At 40.2% G+C, this 19029-nt stretch overlaps 1 protein-coding gene across 1 annotated transcript in view; it reads right to left on the reverse strand.

Moving 5' to 3' along the window:
• The window catches only part of map3k5 (mitogen-activated protein kinase kinase kinase 5), a 67892-nt gene extending 49172 nt beyond the window's left edge, over positions 1–18720 (reverse strand). The window contains exons 1-2 of the mRNA XM_072362757.1: positions 17749–18720; positions 487–626 (exon numbers count right to left, since the gene is read on the reverse strand). Coding sequence (XP_072218858.1) covers positions 487–626; positions 17749–18169 — 561 coding nt within the window. The 5' untranslated portion in view covers positions 18170–18720. The remainder of the gene's footprint in view (positions 1–486; positions 627–17748) is intronic.
• Between the last annotated feature and the right edge of the window lie 309 nt (positions 18721–19029).

Below are 19029 nucleotides of genomic sequence, written 5' to 3' on the forward strand. Positions count from 1 at the left end.
GAAATAAAAAAGGTTAAAACTTAAAAAAAGGTAAAAAGGTGCCACCTAAATATGCTTCAATCAGTAGATAAATAATTACATAAAATTGAAAACACTCTGACTGGCAGGTGGTGTGAAGAGCCGAGCAGGAACCCTACCAAAGACAACAAAATTTAATTCAAAAAGGTATTAGCTAGTCCAAAACCAGGAAACACAATTATCTGTCCTGATTAAACTCTGTTTTCACCCTCATTTAATGCAGTCTAATCTAACTGCCGACTTCCTATCACACAATGTTTCATGAAATCGTTTCCTTGCATCACATTAATGATGCATCTACGTGTCGCATCCACCAAATTACATTTCTGCCAACCCAACGCCTCCTCTTGCCTCCTCCTAAATATAGTCTTTAATTACTACCCTGACGATCTGCAGCGATTGTTTGGACTGTGTGCTAAAGTGATGAGGGCAGGACTGCCCTGGTTTTTGTCCATCACCACGACCTACCTGCAAGGACTGAAGGGAGTCTGAGTTCGTGTCGCAGTACAGGATGATGTTGTTGGCCATGCTGAAGCTCTCTCTGACTCCCAGGTGGTAGAAAAGTGAAGGCTGGCGGAAAGCATCTGTCATCTCCACCACAGCTATGTCTGATGATGAAAAACAGACCCAGGCAATATATCAGGAGTCAGTGTAGCCATCTAAATTAGTAGCGACACTCTTTTTACAATGCATGGATACAGCCTGACGAATGCCTTTTGCTGGCTGCCTACGCTACATAAAAAACTAATTTATAAAAAACACATTTAAACAAAACAACGCTGTCTGGTTGGCTTTTTCAGAAAATAAAGTCACTTTGTTAGGGTTAGAAATCAAAACTACTTGGGTAGGGTTACAAAAGAAAATCAGGATTAGGGGTTAAAAACATTTTTTCACAACACATACACTCATAGATGTCATTCTTATCCTTTACATGTAGTTGCTGTCACGATCACTAAAGGTTGCATATTCTTTTTTACAATGTCTCCTTACATGAACTAACACCATGTTTGCTCGTTTTGAGAGAGACGACGGTCTCACTCCTCTGTATTCTATAGCATAGTTATCCCTTTTTTGGGGCGGATGAAAGAGCAGTAGTCAGCCAACTAGACATCTGAATGGCCCCCAGTGCCCCAGATGAAGGTCTAGATCACTGCTGCCCCTTGATCCTTAAATGAAAAGTGGAACCGTACCCTTGCAAAATAAAGGGTTAGGGGCCAAATGATGAAATTCACACTGGGCCAAAAAGATTAATAATAAATTGAACATTTATCAAATGTGTTTCCAAGGCAAAACTTATATTATTTCATTGACGTAAGGTAATAAATGTTGCTTATCTGTTTTCATTAAAAAAAAGGTTATTTTGCTTTCCTTTTTAACTCGGTCAGTGAATACAAATGCACTCAATACCACACTGAATTCAATCATACAATCAGGATCAATAGGTCAAGAGAGCAGAAAATATTGCCAATTGTCACTCAAGCCAGAGGGCCTTCTGGTAGAGGGGTGGGAAGTTCCCAGACAGGAACAAAACATCCACTGCTTATACCAACAAAACAACCTGCTCTGTTATGCTGCTGTGGTCTAAGCATTTGACTTTTGTCCTGAGAGCTTATTAACTGGTAGGAAGTTTTACAAATACTATATATGTCCCTGACAATCTTTGGGTTCTTTTCTTTACATTAAATCATGTTGATATGAGTGATTAGATATCTTCTTCATCTTGTAGAATAGGCATAACTGTGGACTTCAGTTCCACCCATGAAGTACAGTGGTGAACGGTGTCCCTTAGGCTTCTACAGATAACGACAAAAACAAAACAGACAAATGGCTGTGGTCCAGTAATGGCAGAGGGGCTCAGAGTCACAGAGATAAAGCTCCACCCTGGTTTTTCATCTGTTTCCAACTATCCACCTCTCTGTGTCAACAAACACATTACACAGAGCTTAAGAGCTGATATTCTTTGACCCTGCGGAGGGGCTCTTTTACCTCAAATGGATCATTTTAAGATGGAGCACAATAACACTGGAGGAAAGGAGCAAAACATTCAGTCACTTCAAGCCGATTTCAATGTGAACTAAGACAATAGACTGCTCTCTTTGAAGATTTTAATATGGAAATCATGCTTTGAGATCGCATAGCCAAGCTAGGCCAAGGATTCCATAATCCTGACAGCTTCTCCAGTTTCCTTGACAAGCTAACAGTCACTCAAATGAAGATTTGAGACTTGACACGATGACGCAAACGCGATAGTTATTTACTGAGCCATACTCCTCTGCATCTTGATTTACTGCAGAACACTGACAGCACTCGTCAGTCTTCCTATGATCAATATTAATCGAGTTCATGCAACACTGACATTTTGCAGACATTTACTAAAAGGGCTGCAAGTGAGAATGCAAATATCTGCTATTTAGTCTAGAGTTAATGCAAAGTCAACTTCCCAGTAATAAAACTAGGATATGAGCCTATGTGGGAAGTCTGCAGGAAATCATCTGAAGAAGAGTGTTTACAAGCTGATAGCATTATTGTTTCACATTGTTTTCTTTGCTGTATTTTTTGCCACTTTCCACTGAGATATATACTATATATATGACAACACAAAAACAATCATTGATATAGATAAGGGAGTCTCATCCGCTAAACAATTCTATTTCAGCAACCAATTTTTTGCATCATGCCCTGCCTCCTGAATCCTGCTACTCCAGAAAACCTAGTTGAGAAAACACATCTAGTACAAAAAAAAGTCTTCATCTCTTAAGTGCTCATGTGAATGTGCAACTGTGAAGAAAGAGGGGGATATGATTCTCTGGACATTCTCTAATGCTCAAGAGCCCAAAAAGCTTATAATTCACCCACACATAAACCCACAGAAAATGACTACTTTTCAGCTCTTTGGATGGTTTTAGTGTCTCTTTGTTTTGGCCTTTACTGTTTTGATGGACTCCTGCTGCTTTTATCAATATTTTTTTTTACAGAAAGCCTCTGATGATCACACTGTTCATTATCTACATGAACATATAAAGTATGAGTACAGATAATTGAGCACTTAACACCTGAAGAGACAGATATTTAAGGACTTAGTCAAGACCAAACAAACTAAAAGGAGAGCAAATTTTAGACACACATTAATGAGGAGGTCAGAAACATAACTCCAAATGTTGCTGTGTGTCTGCTGAGTGTGTAAATACATGGCTGTTTGCCATCTTCAATAAAAGGTGATAAAAATAAGGGGATGACTGAACAACCAAATTACCTTTGCTCTCATGGAAGCTATATATGATTGTTCAAATGTTTCAACAGTATTAGCGAAACTTTCATTATCTTAGAGTTAAATGGGCAGATTGCTGTCTGCCAACCAATCCATAACTGCAAATTAGTCAAAGCAAGCATGCAAATGCTCACTTTTTAGAGCAGTTAACATCCAGCAGTCAGTGTAATTCAGTGCCTTTGTGATTACATTCCAACACAACATGCAAAGAGTTACGGTGGAGAGCTTTGAACAGGGATGAGAGGCCATGCGGTTCCATGCACTCAACATCAGGACATGCAAATTCAACCAGGGAGTAGGTACTTGTTGCTGGCCCCCAGATGATGAGTTTCTCATCATCAACCCCCTCTTTCACGCATGCTTTTCAGAAACAGCCACACATTTTCATTACAGCTCAGCAGGCAGAGGACAGGATAAAAGGGATTTTAAGCTCTCTGGCTCTGTGCAGTGATTTGAAATATCAAGTGGGCAGTGTTCTCTGACTGAGCAGCCAGTATCTTCCCATCAGAATTCCTGCTGTCTGATTGAGTGCAAGTCAGGTTGAGCTTTCTGGAGTGTGAGGCAGAGATATAAGTGCACCTTCAACCGCATCACGACAGACAGCTGCTTAACAACTTGTTAGTTCCAGATCTGTAGCACGGGCAAACGAATACTGTCACGATCATGTACACTAGCTCATTTTTTTTAATGTTTTGGTATCATTGAAGGTCTAAACCAAAGGTAACAGGCTTGTTGGATTAACTGAACGTCAAAAAAACAAATAGCTATCACACCACGCCTTATCTTCCTACAAACCTCTGTAATCCTGAACAAACACATAAAAGGTTGTTTATCTTCTTCTCTACCTGTCTTATGCAGAAAAAGTGCAGCTGAATGTCAACATCCAGACAGTGCAGGTTGCCTGATGAATAAAAGATGGGCTCGTCTCACTTCTCTGCTGGCAGCCTACCCCATCAATATTACATTTGAAAGTTATTTTAATGCAAACAGGCCATTAGAAGGCAGCAGTAACTCATACAAGAAAAGCAGCAATAGGTGCTATAAGCCAGAGCTGAGGTAAATACTTGCTATTAGAATGAATATAGGGGATGAATGAGAAGTAAAGCCAGTTTTTTTGGGCTCAAAAAGATGAGAAGAGTGATTAGTTCTCAAAATGGCTTTTTCTGTTCACAGCAAATCCCCAAGAGCTGACAAACACTTTAACAAGCAGCTGATATCCTCAGTGTGTATATCCAAGTCTAATCTAATATGAAGAATAAAGCATTCCAGTGAGAGGCCACATTTACTGAACAACCTGTAAACTGCAATAACAAAGCAGGGTGTAGGAGGTTGTATTAAATTATGAAACATTTAAATTTCCTGTTTTGTTTTTTTATCTTTGCACTCCTATTTTTGGGGTTGTATTTCTAAAAGTCTAGCTTATATGTTTTACAGAAGTTTAAATGCAGTCCTGTAGATGTTCTGTTTAACAGAAATGGCATGATGAACTACAGGCTTGACTAATTTCCTTTGGCTTCTTCCTTAAAAGTACTCAATTTCTGCAGTTTACTGTGTATTTTGGCATAGGTAATGCTGTAGCTGCTACATTAAAATGTAAGAAATCTAAATGCCTTATTCACCCTTTTATTGTATTGATTATACTCACTTCTGGGATTTTTCCTCATTGTTCCTCTTCCCCTCCTTTCAGTACCAACAGTGAACAACACCACCTAACTTCAGTTAGACATTGTTGCCAACAAAAGAGCAGCTAACAGCACAAAATTGACTCCATCACCATAAAACTGGGCGACTGTAAGTACAACATTCATTTAAAAGGGAAATCATTGGTTTTGGACAGTTTATAACAGTGTATAAAAGCATAAAGTGTATAACCTGATTTATCAAGATGATTTTAGTCACCCCAGTATATGACTGATCACTGTTTTAAAACATCAGTAGATCTGAAATTATTTATGGAGTCTGACTGCAAGTAACAAATACTAACTGCAATTCACTTAACTTTCATCAGTGTCATCAGTATAGAGGGTTTTCTGAAAGTTACACTTAAAACATTAAAACAACTTTTGAAGGCCTACAGAATATCTTAATGTCTAATAATTAAACTGTGCAGAAGTGCTACCATATAGCTTGCAAAGTGCACTGCTGAAACCATGTTGGGACATTTTATGATGATGTTTGTGGTGTTACACAAGCCAAGACAGATTTGAACTCTTCCTAAGTCATGCTGGGGTCTGATTATAGTTATGAAAGTCATTGCTAGAAAGTGTGACCCTTCTTCATTACACACATAATCGTAAATTAGACCAACTGCATTTGCAAGGAATTACCTTGATGAACATTTAGATGACTCAACAAATCTATCAAAGTCCAAATAAAGAGCTTTTAACATGATGTGAACACAAAAATGTCTAACTTAACAAGTGATTACCATACTGTGTTTGTTTTTTGCCTTATTCAGGCAAGGATTCTTAATTTCATGGAGATATATTGCGCATAGTAACTGTGATTCAATAGCACAAACTTCTTATATTTCTGGAGAGCATTCAGATGTACTGATTACTTACTAGTCCAACACAAGAGCTAAATGCATACCATTGCAATAGCAGACCTGCTATAAGTGTTGACAGAAGGCTGCACATGGCCAACAGCAGAGTAACTTGAATATTTATGTCATGCTTTTGACAGATCACATGTCCTCCTCTCAGCTGATTTTTACATCTCTGCAATCACCCTACATCACAAATAAATATACGTCTGTCTTCAACAAGATAAGATAAGATAAACTGTCAAAAACTAGTGCAAAATGCCTCTAGTGGTTCACCGATAATCTTGCCACAGCTCCTATGCCAAGGCTGGCTTCTGTTGACCAAAACTAAATTGATTCCCTCGCCTACTGCTCAAAGCAGAGGAGGCAAAATAATTCAATACTCTCTCCCACTGTTATGGCTTTCAGCAGCACTTGGTCTGCTGCTGCAGGTTCTTCAAGCCCAGTGGTGCCTCTGAGGGGGGGAAAGAAGGAGAGGGAGGGGGAGGGAGGCAAACGGTGATGAGCGGGTCAGAGAGGGGAGAACTTTATGAATTCACTTAGGATTGCCATGTTGTCTTTTGGCTCCTCTTTATAGAGCCTTCCCCTAAAGAGTCTCTACCAATTCCATAGGCCCTTTTAGAGAGGGGCTCTTCTTAATATTTCAATCAGAGCTGGATCAAGATGACACTAGAGACTGCTAAAGTGGATATGGATTTTTTTCATCAATGTAAAGTCTCAGTCTCTGCTGTGCCCTGAGCAAAAATGAGCACATAGAATTGGATACAAATAAATCTATTTTGATTAGAGGAGGCTGAGGACAAATGTAAACTGTTGCTCCCAACAGCCTTTAGCAATAAACAACCAGAAAACACTACAGCGATAGCACAGCTATAGCACAGTGTAGCCTACACATGCACAACACAAAACAACATTCTTGTCTACTTCAGTTAAGAATTAACTCATATCTGTGTTCCTATGAGCAACTCTAAGATTTCTGAACTCTTTACCTATTCTCCGAAAGTAAGCTCAAGCACTGTCACCTCATTAGCTAAGGTCAGGGAGGGTAGACACATAGGTCAAATGGTAAATGGAGAGCCTTACCAATCTCTGCGATACTTAATCTCTTTTACTTGAGACAGACCATCTATCTTCAACTTATGGAAGCATATCATCTTTTCCTTGGCAAGAGCCATGACCTCAGAAATGGAGGCGCTGAATTGCAATCCAGCCACATGAAACTGGGCTGCAAACTGCTCCATAAGCACTGGAAGCTCTCCAGTAGGGGTGTCAGAAGGACAACTTCACCTGTAAAAACACACAACTAAAGGGAACTAAAGAGAACTAAAGGGCTGCACTGGGACTGGCATACTGCGGGTGCTGTGGGACCTGATGCAAATCTCACAGGAGCATGCAATTTTAATGCTGCCTCAGATGGGGGAGGCAAGTCAGAAAAGAAACTGCAGCTCCTGCAGTGTCAACAGCTCTGTTGGCTTTCACCACAGTGTTGGCATCAACAAATAAACTGAGGAATATTAAAAAAGGACCCTGTCAGAGAGACTAAAGGTGGAACAAAAGTACTAAACATGCTTTCTTGTCTGTCTTGATGATGGCTGGCATGTCACCTAGTGAAAGTAACTTGCAAGTGATTTAGAAAGCTTTTTCTTTCTTATTGCTGCTTCATGCTTGAGCTATGTATGCGTGTCAGTAGATATAATTTTGTGAATGCAGATAATCAGGTGCCTTTATTCATCCCTGCTGCATTTAGCTGCTATAAATACCATCACATTTGTTAGAATATTCACACTAGAGAGCTGCATTGAGATTGGGATGTGGCACCTGGAGCAAGTGCTAATGGTCAGAAATGTAACAGCAGCAGGATTATAAAAACAATTCCGTGCAGGGCTCTTATGTGAACTCCTGATCTCTCTGTTGCTTTACTTCATCATAGTGGCTAATCCCACAAGTCCTATTAAAAACATTTCACTTGAAACATACAACCTTGAAAAACAACTAGGCGTTATAATAAAGAAGCAGAAACTCAATCCAACACGGAGCCGAAACTAAAAATGAAACCAAAGTCGAAGCCAGTGATGTATCTCTGCATCTCAGGAAATAGTAGAGAAACGCTGATTCTGGTACTATCTCTCTCTTTATCAGAGGCTCTATAGCTGAAGAATGCAGCTTATTCAATGGAGGAAAATCTGAAAGTCTGCTGCTCTGTACTGCCAGCTGTGATTCTGTAACCAGGCTCCAGCAAGCTAAGAGCGTCAATACAGCACTAGACGTGCACGGTTGTTTGCAGCTGTACTAAAGCAAAGCTTGAATATAAACAACTGTCATATCAGTTTAAACTTTAACTCGCACAACAATCTTCCTCTCAAGGTCACCACATCTTGCTATGAGGTTCAAAATATTGTGTATGGAAACTTTGTTGATGAGTTTGTGAAAAAGCTGCACCTGCATTCCGTACTGCTGAAGCAACTTTCAAGGAACTCACTCAGAAGCCTTCTCCATGCCCACAGAACAACACATTCCCAATGCTGTTCCAATGTAGTGTGACCAACATCCACATTTGCCAGTCCAAAGGTAGTTTCCCTAAAGTCTATGTAGTGTTGTGCAGGTACAAAAACCAAGAGAATGCAGCAACATCAAAAATATATCACAAATGTTCTGTTCTTGCAAGGCTATAACACTGTTTATACAGTCTGCTTCATCTAGCAGGGAATAGGGAAAGATAAAATGGGTTAGCATGTGCCCTTATTTTAGCCTAACAACCCTTCATATTTCTGAAAATGTCATCACACAGCAGTGATAAAAGCCCTTGCAATTACATTAGCGACTGCAGTGTATACATTATTCACTCGATGGCCAGCTGTGTAGGTCTATATTTTCATCAGGCACACCCCAGTTTGACTCAAGCATAGTAAGTGCAGTAGGTAAATAAAGCACTGATTGCAATCAATTACATAACAGTTACACATATGATGCGATAACCATGGAGACTCAGTGAGGAAACAGCTGTAAATGGTATGCATGAAGCCATCAGTGTGTGTTTAGCAGTTGTAGAGTTTCCCCTTAACTCTAATGGAGAAGGAGGGAATGGCGCTCGTGTTAGTGGGGCAGAGTGCAGTGGGAACCTTTCCCGGGAGCTTGACCCACACAGAGACAGAGAGAGACAGTGGAATTACTGTCTCCATGCTCCACTTTAAATAATTTCCAACACTTGAGAAGTGCCTCACACCCAAAAAGAACCACATTTCCAGGAACAGAAACAGTGGATGGTTGGAGTATTTCTACATGTTTTGACAGGTTAAAGTGACAGGGCAACAGAGCTGTTGACGTAACACTACAAACTCAATGTATTTGGTGGATTTGTACTGTAAATAAATGCTCTACATACAATGTTTTGCACAAAAATAACCTTAAGTATTTATTTTAGTTTTGAGTTGCTACACCCAAAGACAGAACTTAAAGACTTGGTATTGAAGAGAGGTTTGAGACCCCAAGAAATGAACCAAAGAGGATAAAAAGCTGTCCTTAAAGTTCAAATAGAGACAACTGTACATCCAATGAAAATCTGTAATGCTCTTTTTGAAGGTTCCAACTTAGAAACAAATAATTTTTAAGTAAAAACAAGGTGGGGCAAGTTTGGTCCCTCAGGGAGTCTCTATTACTCATGAGGAATGACATTTTTATTGTTGATTTTCAATTTTCTACTTTACCATAAATTTGGTAAATTGTGGGAAAATAATGAAAACAGAAATTCAAACCATAAATGGAGCCTTTGAAGTGGATGGGCATCTTGATGCAAGCCATGTGACTATTAAAAGGTGGGGTGAATAACCTTCCCAGCAAGTGTTCAAACATCCATAATGGATTCCAAATCAGATTCAGTTACAAATGGAGAAAAAAAAGCAAAGAAATTAAAAAAAGAGTCACAAAGCACTTATCAAAAAAAACCACACAAAACAAAACAAATACAAAAACCTAACCCTGGGAACGGAAAAGAGATCTTTTATACATCTTTCAAACAGGCAATTCTATCTGCAAAATCCTTCTTTTCTCCCAGAGGACCATGTGGGAAATACAAGACAATGGTTATTCAGCAGTTTCGACGCCCTGCCTAGCAGAGAGATTAATGTGGTCTTTATTTTTAGATACAAGTGTGCTGGAAAGCCTAGACCCAAAACATAAATATGATGCAGGAAATGAGACCAACCTGCCAGCCGCACTGCTCTCCTGGCAGAGCGGTCCTTTTCACCCCTGCTCCACTTAGTAAAAATCTCTGTGTGAAGAGGCAACGAAGTGCAGTGCCATTGCCCCGGGGGTGGAAAATGGCTGAGAACAGAATATGACTTCATCCACGGCCAGTAAACGCACTGGTAGAATCCTGTGTTGCAGTGCAAGTGACTCTGACATGCCGACTTGTTGACCTGCTCGCTTGCTTTTTAGGGGCAAAGAATTCCCTAAGACAAGGAATTTGCATCAGTGCCAAGTGAAAACTGTTTCAACCTCATATCACATGAGAGGATTGAGTTACCAGCTGTTCTGCTGTTTCCAAACTACTGTACTGAAATGACACTGCAGGAAACAGAAATTAGAGTAAGAATACACCTTAAAATAAAGTTGAAAACTAAGAGTTTTCCATCTAAAATGGCAAAGAAAACACCAGCATCTCTGATAAAAATCTCTTTCACAATTCCTTTGTATTTTCAGACTACTTCCTGAGAACACACTGTTGTAGCATCATGTATTTAGGAGATGTCAAGGGAATGATGATATCTTTAGAGGTTTGGAAGGATTATTTGTCAGCGCCAGGGACAGCTGGTCTACCATGTTGATGCTTATCATGTAGATTCCTGCTAAGCTTTATGTAAATATTATTCAATATTATCCAGCGGATGGACCATATTAGCTTTGGTGATCTTCTGACTTTTCTTCTCTTTGTGCCATCATAACATCATAAATACCATAACACCATGAATATCTGATCATCTGCATGAATGTCTGGAACAAATTTCAGATATTCAGACATGGTGAAATGTTTCTACAGCTCTTGAGGGAAGTCTAACATTATTTTGCATCCAGTAGTTTGTTATATAGGCTAAGACCTGCAAAACTAACGACACTTCCATCATCCAGCTGGCCTGTGCAGTAGTATGATGTTGCTGCACTTATTATGTATCTGGAGGAATTCTATATGGACCAAGCTGCACTTGTTGGGTTTGTGTTTCCTCTTTTGCTCAGCACACAGTTTTTGTTGATTTTGTTCCAAATGTGAATTTAGGTAGAAAATGAGATTTAGACATTTGGGTGGGTGGTTTGCTTTTGCAGCTTTTACATAGACAGATAACTTTTAAAAAGTGAAGAAATAAATACAATAAAGAAAAAGATAAGATACAATATACTTGATTGTCTGCAGAAGGGGGATTTGTCTTGGACTCAGATGCTGCTCACATAGATGCCTTCACAGTTACAGAATGATTTGCTGTTGACGGTGTAAAATGAAACAGCTTTTCCTTTGCTCCACAATAAAACAGACTCTCTTGCCACACATTCAGTTTTTACATCCACTTCACTCTGTGACCCTTATGGTGTGTAAGCAGAATCACAACCCTGATCCAAACCAGACAAAAGCTGCTCAATTTGTGTGTGAAAACAAGCACCATTAGAGACAGATGAGTAACACACCTCTGCTGGAGCCTGGTTACAGTGTTATAATTAGATACTGTTGAGTGCATTGTCAATGTGTTGCGTGCAGCTATGTGTTTGTAAGATGAGAAAACAAGAATGTAATGATGGTTGTTCTGCCTGTGAAAAAGCAAGGGACACTTTACAAAGGCTGCAAACTGGCAGATAAACTACTTTACAACACAAATGAATAAAACAAAAATAATCTAAAATGAATCTTGCTTTCAGAAGAATTCTACAGATCTCAGAGTCATTCACTGCTCAATGCTGCCTTATCCAGATCCCAAACAAGATATGATTCAGGTGCTGCTCATTCTCCAGTGGCTTTCTAAAGACGTTGCTGCAACTCACCTCAGGTGAACCCTGATAAGCCCTGAAAGGGAGCTTTGATACACCGTCGAAACTGCTCCACCACCACTCATTTTTCTGCATAGTACTTAAAAGATTATGCATGGAATTTATGCAACACTTACATTTGAGGAGTTCCATCTTAAAAGCGCAAGTGAAGCATGCAAGGATGTCGCAGATCTCTGTTATTAGTCTGATACGACATGTGTTTAATCGCTGACATATTTAATTTTCTTTGTCAAGTGGATTTCACACCAACAATCAATGACGCAACTCTCAGGTTCTGATTTTGAGCATGAATAAAAGTTTCCTCAGAAACATGCATGTGCAGTTCTGCCTGCAGACTACCTCTCCTGCTGAGGTCGGGGCAGATTTCCCCAGACGCCAGTGAGTGGCCTGTGGACTAATTCCTTCTGACCTTGCGCTCTCTAACCCCTGAAATGCAGCCAAGCATGCAGAGTAAACAGGAGGAAGGATAAACAACTTATCACTGGGCTAGCTGAAGGGATTTCAGAGCAGCGTGGCTTCCCAGGCTGGAAGCTGACTGTGCACACTTACGCCGGTGATTCCTGAAATGCACTCAACAATGACATCCAGCGGGGTTAACAGTGGACACAGTAAGGTCTCACCCACTGTGCAAGAACTACATCTGTGTAACGGCACTGTACTAACTAACCCTGTGTGTAATGTTGCCCACAACATTACTCACATCCACATGAATTTTGCAGTGCAACACTGTAGCTTGATCATGTTTTAAGGTCAAGTGCCAGTGCCAGCTAATATTCATTAAGAAGCAATAAGCTGATTACATCACAACTTTTATAACTGATGAGTCATTCATCAAGTACAAACACATAAGAATCTGAAACTGTAGCCTCTTAAATTTGAAATATGCTGTAAATTGGATCACCAGTTAGATTTTTTTTTAAACAGTATTGTGCAAGGGTCTTGAGCCATAACGCATTACTTTAGAAATTGCCGTAAAAATGGGACATGGGATTTAGTGAAACATGCAAACATAAATGTTAATACAGCATTTAAGGTAAAAACTGCTTGAAAGTATTTGGTCTGAGCTCCTTTATTCTCCAACACAGACTGAACCCTCTGAGACAAGCTTTCTTCCATTTCTTTAAGTAATTTTCAGGAATAGTTCTCCAGGCTTCTTGGAGGACATTCCAAAGCTCTTCTTTGGATGTTGACTGCCTTTTGTTCCGTTCTCTGTCAATAATGTTGAGGTCCGGGCTCTGGGGAGGATGAGGCTAAGGCTTCAGTGAGCTGAAGATGGATAAACTGAAGGTCCAGATGCACCACTCAGGTCCTGTGTCAAGTGGATTTGCTTCCTATTTCTTAAAGACACCACTTTCAGATACTGTTCATCTGCTGTGGATAATTTCTGTAGGCCTGACACTTCTTCTTTTGTCTTCCATTTGTTCAGTTTCCTCAGTTTTTTAAGAACACACTGCACACCATGCTGAGATATGTCACGCTGAGTTTTCAGCTGACAGCTCTTTGGGAATCATCTTATTGGTGAGAAAATACTGTTTTACGTCAGTCAAGCTATATTTTCCTTAGTATTCTGTGCCATGTACTGTGAGAACTTGGCAAGTCCCTTATGATACACCTTAAAATGGATTTCTTGCTGAGTTGTCTGTAACATGGACAAAAGGACAAAAAATTGGTTCATCCTTTTAGTTACATGCCTTTTTTTATACTCGATGATTCGTAGGTCGCCTTTAAGTAGTTTAACTAGAAATAAAAAAAGTTAAGGTACAAGAAGTGGACTGAAAATTAATGAAAAAGCAGCCAATGTCCACAGAAAATGTTTTAAAGAGCTTTAGAAAGCCGGAGAACTCTATACCACTGAAGATTCCGGCCCTATGAAAACAAATATATGAAGAAATAAGGGGTGGCTCAAAACTTTTCCACATTACAGTAAAGTTTTGATTGCACAAATGAAAGCATCGTCTATGCTTATTAAAACCCTACAGAGAACATTTTCTATATTTCTGGACACATAAATGGCAATAAAAAAAGAGAGGAAAAAATACGATATATGAGCACAGAATGTGTTGCAATTAAGCTCTTAAAAATCTTTCATCAGAGTTTGCCAAGCCTATGCTTCTACGAAGTCAAAACACAAGTGTGCGGCCTGAAAACAATTTGTGACTTTCACCTGTGCTGCTGGCCGGTTGGTGAACAAACATTCAGACTGAAGCAAAGCTTCTAACAAAGTATGCAGGGACTGTTAAAGTCACTGTGCTCCCTATAAATTATACAGTCATGTTGCCTAATGAACAACTGGAGAGATAAAGCGCTGCATTCCACAGTGATGACCCAACACCCAAACCTGCTTAAACAGGTAAAGCAACACAGATGTGAATAATCAATCAGTGTTAAACCCATCAGTGTTTTAACATAAAGCTACATGGTGACTCTCCTTTGTAGGCAGTTTTCAGATCAGGCGACTATCATCTTAAATCAGTCGCTGCCTTATCTATTAATCCTGTCAATGTTGTTTTCAGTCAACTCAGAAGTTTATTTTTGCTTTGTCCTGCCCTGCAGCAGTTGACTTGTCCTAAAATACACGTATTGGATACATTTTTCTGATTCATATTTTTGACTGTTTGCCAGCGAATGAGGGCTCATGTGATGACTTATTATTGTTGGCAGTGTTATTCACCTCCATTGTCTCTCATTGTTTCCTGTGTATTTTTTCAGAATTAAGTTTTTCAAAGCCCAAGTAAAGCCTGGAATGAGACCCCAAATCAAGATGAGTTGAAGAGGAGACATCAACGAAAAGGTAAAAGAGGGTTAAACCGGTTCTTCCCTTGATATGCCTGAAAGCTTAAACATCAGGCTCTGCCATCTTTCAACCAAATTTCTTTGTCCATGGCATCACGTGAAGAGGCCTTTTTAGGCCAGCTGGAGCAGCCTCTGGTTGAATTTGAATCTGGCAAATGAACAGCTCTGCCTTCAGCTCATTGTTTAGCTTTTTTTTTTGTGGTCTCATTTTCATCTCTGGTGCACACTTATATAGGAAGAGGATGAAGAAGTGAACAGCGTTTTTCCTGGGAAAATACCACTGCCCTCCCTGGTGTATTGTGAGAACATACAACAGTACTTCTGAGAAAGAGGAGCTCACTAAATACAGGGAACTTGATGTGTTTGTACAACTAATAATTCAAGAACCTACATGGCTGTTTTGTGGAAGAGATTCTACAATGTTCTGGTTTTTCTCAATGCTCTTAGCAGGAAGGCTGTCCTTCTAAAACTCTAAACTCATAAAAGCATTTCATTTTGCTTAGACGGTGCTTTGTACTCGCTTTGTGGAAAAATAAGTAAAAATGATAAAACCCTGTAGCATAAGTAGAAGGCCTGAACAAATACATTAGAGCACTGTTTGTATGAAGCTGCCTTCTTTGTAAACTAAACAAGACAATGTTATGGTTATTAAGAACCATGAGTGCTACATCCTAGCAAACAATTTGATTTGTATTTGCAGGGCAAACTAAGCAAAGGCATTAAGGTTTAAATTGAGTTTCCTTTACTCAATAAACAAAAATTCAAATTAAATCTTCAAGTATTTTATATACAAGAGTTCCCCTCAACTATGTTACTTTTTGTATAGGATTCATCAGTTGTAACTAATAGATTTAAAAGTGTTTAACTAATAATTTTGCTGATAAGAAAAAATCAGGTATAAGATATTAAAATGAACAAAAAAATTCTGGTTGCTAGATTGTGGCTCATATTTGGCATCCACATGCATCACAACTTCGACTGCTCAGCCTTTGTTACAAAACAAATGGCAAAGCTTTCAGAAAGATCTGCACAAGAAACTGCACATGCACAATGCAACGCAGTTGTAAGACAAACGTGCATTGTGCAAAAAGAAAAGTACAAAATGTGTTATTAATAGTCACACTTGACCCATTAACTCATGAATCCAAAACATCCATCCATCCATTTTCTATACTGTCAATCCGTTAATCGGGTAGCGGGTGGGCTGGAGCCTATCCCAGCAGTCATCAGGCGAAAGGTGGGGTACACCCTGGACAGGTGTCACAGGGCCACATAGAGACAAACAACCATGCACACTCACACACGCATGCACTCGGAGAACATGCAAACTCCACACAGAAAGGCCCCAGGCAGGGATTGAACCTGGAACTCTCTTGCTGTGAGGTGACAGTGCTAACCACCACACCACCGTGCAGACCACCTATTAACTCAATTTCTCTAATGTTCATAAAAGTATGTTAAGGTTTTCTTCAGTTGGTTTAACTTTTCCATTTTCAGGATAAGGATATTGGATATCATCAATGGGCAGACTGACATGCACTGGTCCTCTGCACAGCAGAGGTGACACTGGTAGTGTTTGACTGACATGGTGTTGCAGCTGTGAAATGCATGTTATTCTTTACAACTACAGACAGACTGAATGTAAAGATTTCTAACATTCGTTACCCAAACATAGAGTTACAAACTCTTAACTGAGTTAAAGTTGTGCTTTAACTCTTTAATTACTGTACATACAAGTTTAACCCACATAAAAATGACAGGTGCCTTTATTTCACCATTCAATGCCGTCTGAAGTACAAACAAACACATTCCAAACTTCAGCAACAGTGGCTTTAAATTTAGCCTAACTGACCTACAATATGGAAAATAAACAGGCCTTCTGATAAATTATTGTTCTTATCAGATTTATTCCTGCCTTTTGTCACTATCGTATCATCACAATTATTAGAGATCATTGTGATCATGGCTGCTTACACTCTTTTTCACTTGTAAAGAGCTGGATGGAAACTGAGTCTTCCACTATCTGACAGACTTGACTGTCTTATAGACTTTACACGCTTTTAATGACTCAATCTTTTTGTAGCCAAATACTCCATGACACATCTGTCACATGAAAGTTGTTGTAAATAAATAGAAATATTTATTGCCAATAAAAAAACTTTTATTTTTAATGAGGGTTTTGAGTTTTACTTCTCCAAAATCAATCTTTACCATTTTAAGGGACGAGTGAGGGAATGGCTGTCTCGTCGTTGCTGAGGATCTGACAGTTAGTCTGCTGAACAAATCCTGAAACCAAGTATCTGAGAGAAATGCAAACACTTTTTTTTTCAGTTTTATAAAAATCCCTGAAAGTTTTTTTGTTTTCATGACTCATTATGCATCAGTGGTTATTTCTAACTATATAGATAAGAAATGGAAAGCACCTTTTGTCAGAGGATTCATGTTTGTTCTGCTGTACAATAGATTCCAGTGGAAAGTCCAGCCTCATGGCTCAAACTATGACACTGCCGCACAACAGAGCAGCACAATGGAAGGGGGAAATGAGGTGTTAAGGGAAAATGTAAACCCCACATCTGTGGAGCAAAAGTTAAACAACCCCAAATGAGGTTTCAGCTTTGCTCTGCCCAGAGTGGAAGTATCTGTGACATGCAGGTTTCAGCCTCAGGAACTGACACGTCGAGCTTTGTGCTTGGATGGAGGTGCTCTGAGCAACCTGAACTGCTGGAAAGCAGTTCCTGGAACAGAAGGGGTGCAGCAAATGTGACTTATGACCCATGAAAGTACTGTAGGAGGAGAGGCAAGCATTCCTGTGTCATCACCTTGAAGTAATCACACTTCAGGGGTCACTGACTTTCAGCAAAGGTCCAAAAATCATTATAATAGCTATTATATATATATATTATATTAGCAAAGATAAATCACATCAAATCTATTTAGAGGATTGTTCTAAAAGTTTCAGAATTTCAAATATAGGTAGCTCAGGTGAGTTTGATTAAATCCTGTAGGTCAAGTTTCATCCCTGAAATTCTATTGACACAAGCTGCTCTCAGCGCACTGGATGTGAAAGCATTTTAGCTTTCTGTACATGACTCACCTGCGTTGTAAAAGCGGTCCAGGACTGTGGTCTCACCAAAGTCCAGTTTACCAAAGTTCACCGTGTCCAGTTTGCTGCCCACCGAGTCGCAGGCGTCCTTCAGACACTGCAGGGCCATGCTTTCAGCATTATTCTGCGGACTCGCTTCTCCGTTCACCACATAGGCCACCGTCACCGGCCTGCTTTTACAAGACTTGCCGGTTGACAGCAAGCCTCCGCCGTCCATCGGGCAACCCCCGGAGGTCGGGTTGAGGTCGCCGCCTCCAACCAGGGGGTCCTGCCAGAAAGTTCCGGCTGCAGGAATTCCAGCACCACCACCGCTGCTGTTGCTGCTGGAATTCTCCCCACTGACTGTTTCTCTGCCGGGACAAGTACCAAAGCAAGGTACCGGTAAGGATATCCCGTCCTGGTCTTGACTCATCTTGTTTCAAGTTTAACTCGCTCTCTTAAAATGTCGATTGCGATGAGCGGCTTCTCCAGCAGTCCTCCATGGAGAGCCAGCGTTACGCACGGCGGCTACTCTTGAAGCGACCGCACAGACACGACCTGCAGTCCTGCCTCGTCTCTACACAGGTAAACAGTCTGTTACAGGCAGAGGTGCAGCTCCACATCTTGCTGCATGTTAGATGTTGATTGCACCCTTTAAAAAAATCCCGATTACGCTGATAGCTGCAGTAGACTGGCCAAAGTCACGACAATGTTCCGATGTCAAAATACGGGAGGAACAGCCAAGAAATCCGCGCATTCCGCCTTAGCACGCCAATTCTACCCACTGTAGTTCTCAAAGTTGAGCAACACCGCCAGTGTCAGTGCAGAAACGTCCACAGGAGTCACAAATGTGACACTAAAGCGCACTTAAAGCTTCGCAACGGCTTGTCATTTCTGAAGAGAGAAGGCACGTCGCTCAGGCGGCGAGTCGGCTCTAATGTGCAGGCACACCCTGACCCGTTTCCACTGTTATCTCCCAGTCCAGACTCACGCTCGGGGCGGGGAGACAACAGTTGGAGTTTGGTGTAGCTGGGCGGAGACACGACGACCATATGTGGAGTTGTGTACTACAGGACAGGAGGAGAAAAAAAAAAGTCAATTTTCTGGTGACGTCACCTCGTCACCTCTAACAGTACATCTGAATAAATCAAAATTAGAAACGATAATTTCCTCTTTATCAGCATATATAATATAATAACTTCGTCAGAAATGAGAGGATGGAAATGAGAGTGCAGAAAAAACATCTTTAGCCTACTAATCACTCATCTGCATGATTATTACGTTTTTTCGGGG

The sequence above is a fragment of the Leuresthes tenuis genome, unplaced genomic scaffold, assembly GCF_036924035.1.
Source record: "Leuresthes tenuis unplaced genomic scaffold, fLeuTen1.0.hap1 SCAF_13, whole genome shotgun sequence".
Taxonomy (NCBI): domain Eukaryota; kingdom Metazoa; phylum Chordata; class Actinopteri; order Atheriniformes; family Atherinopsidae; genus Leuresthes; species Leuresthes tenuis.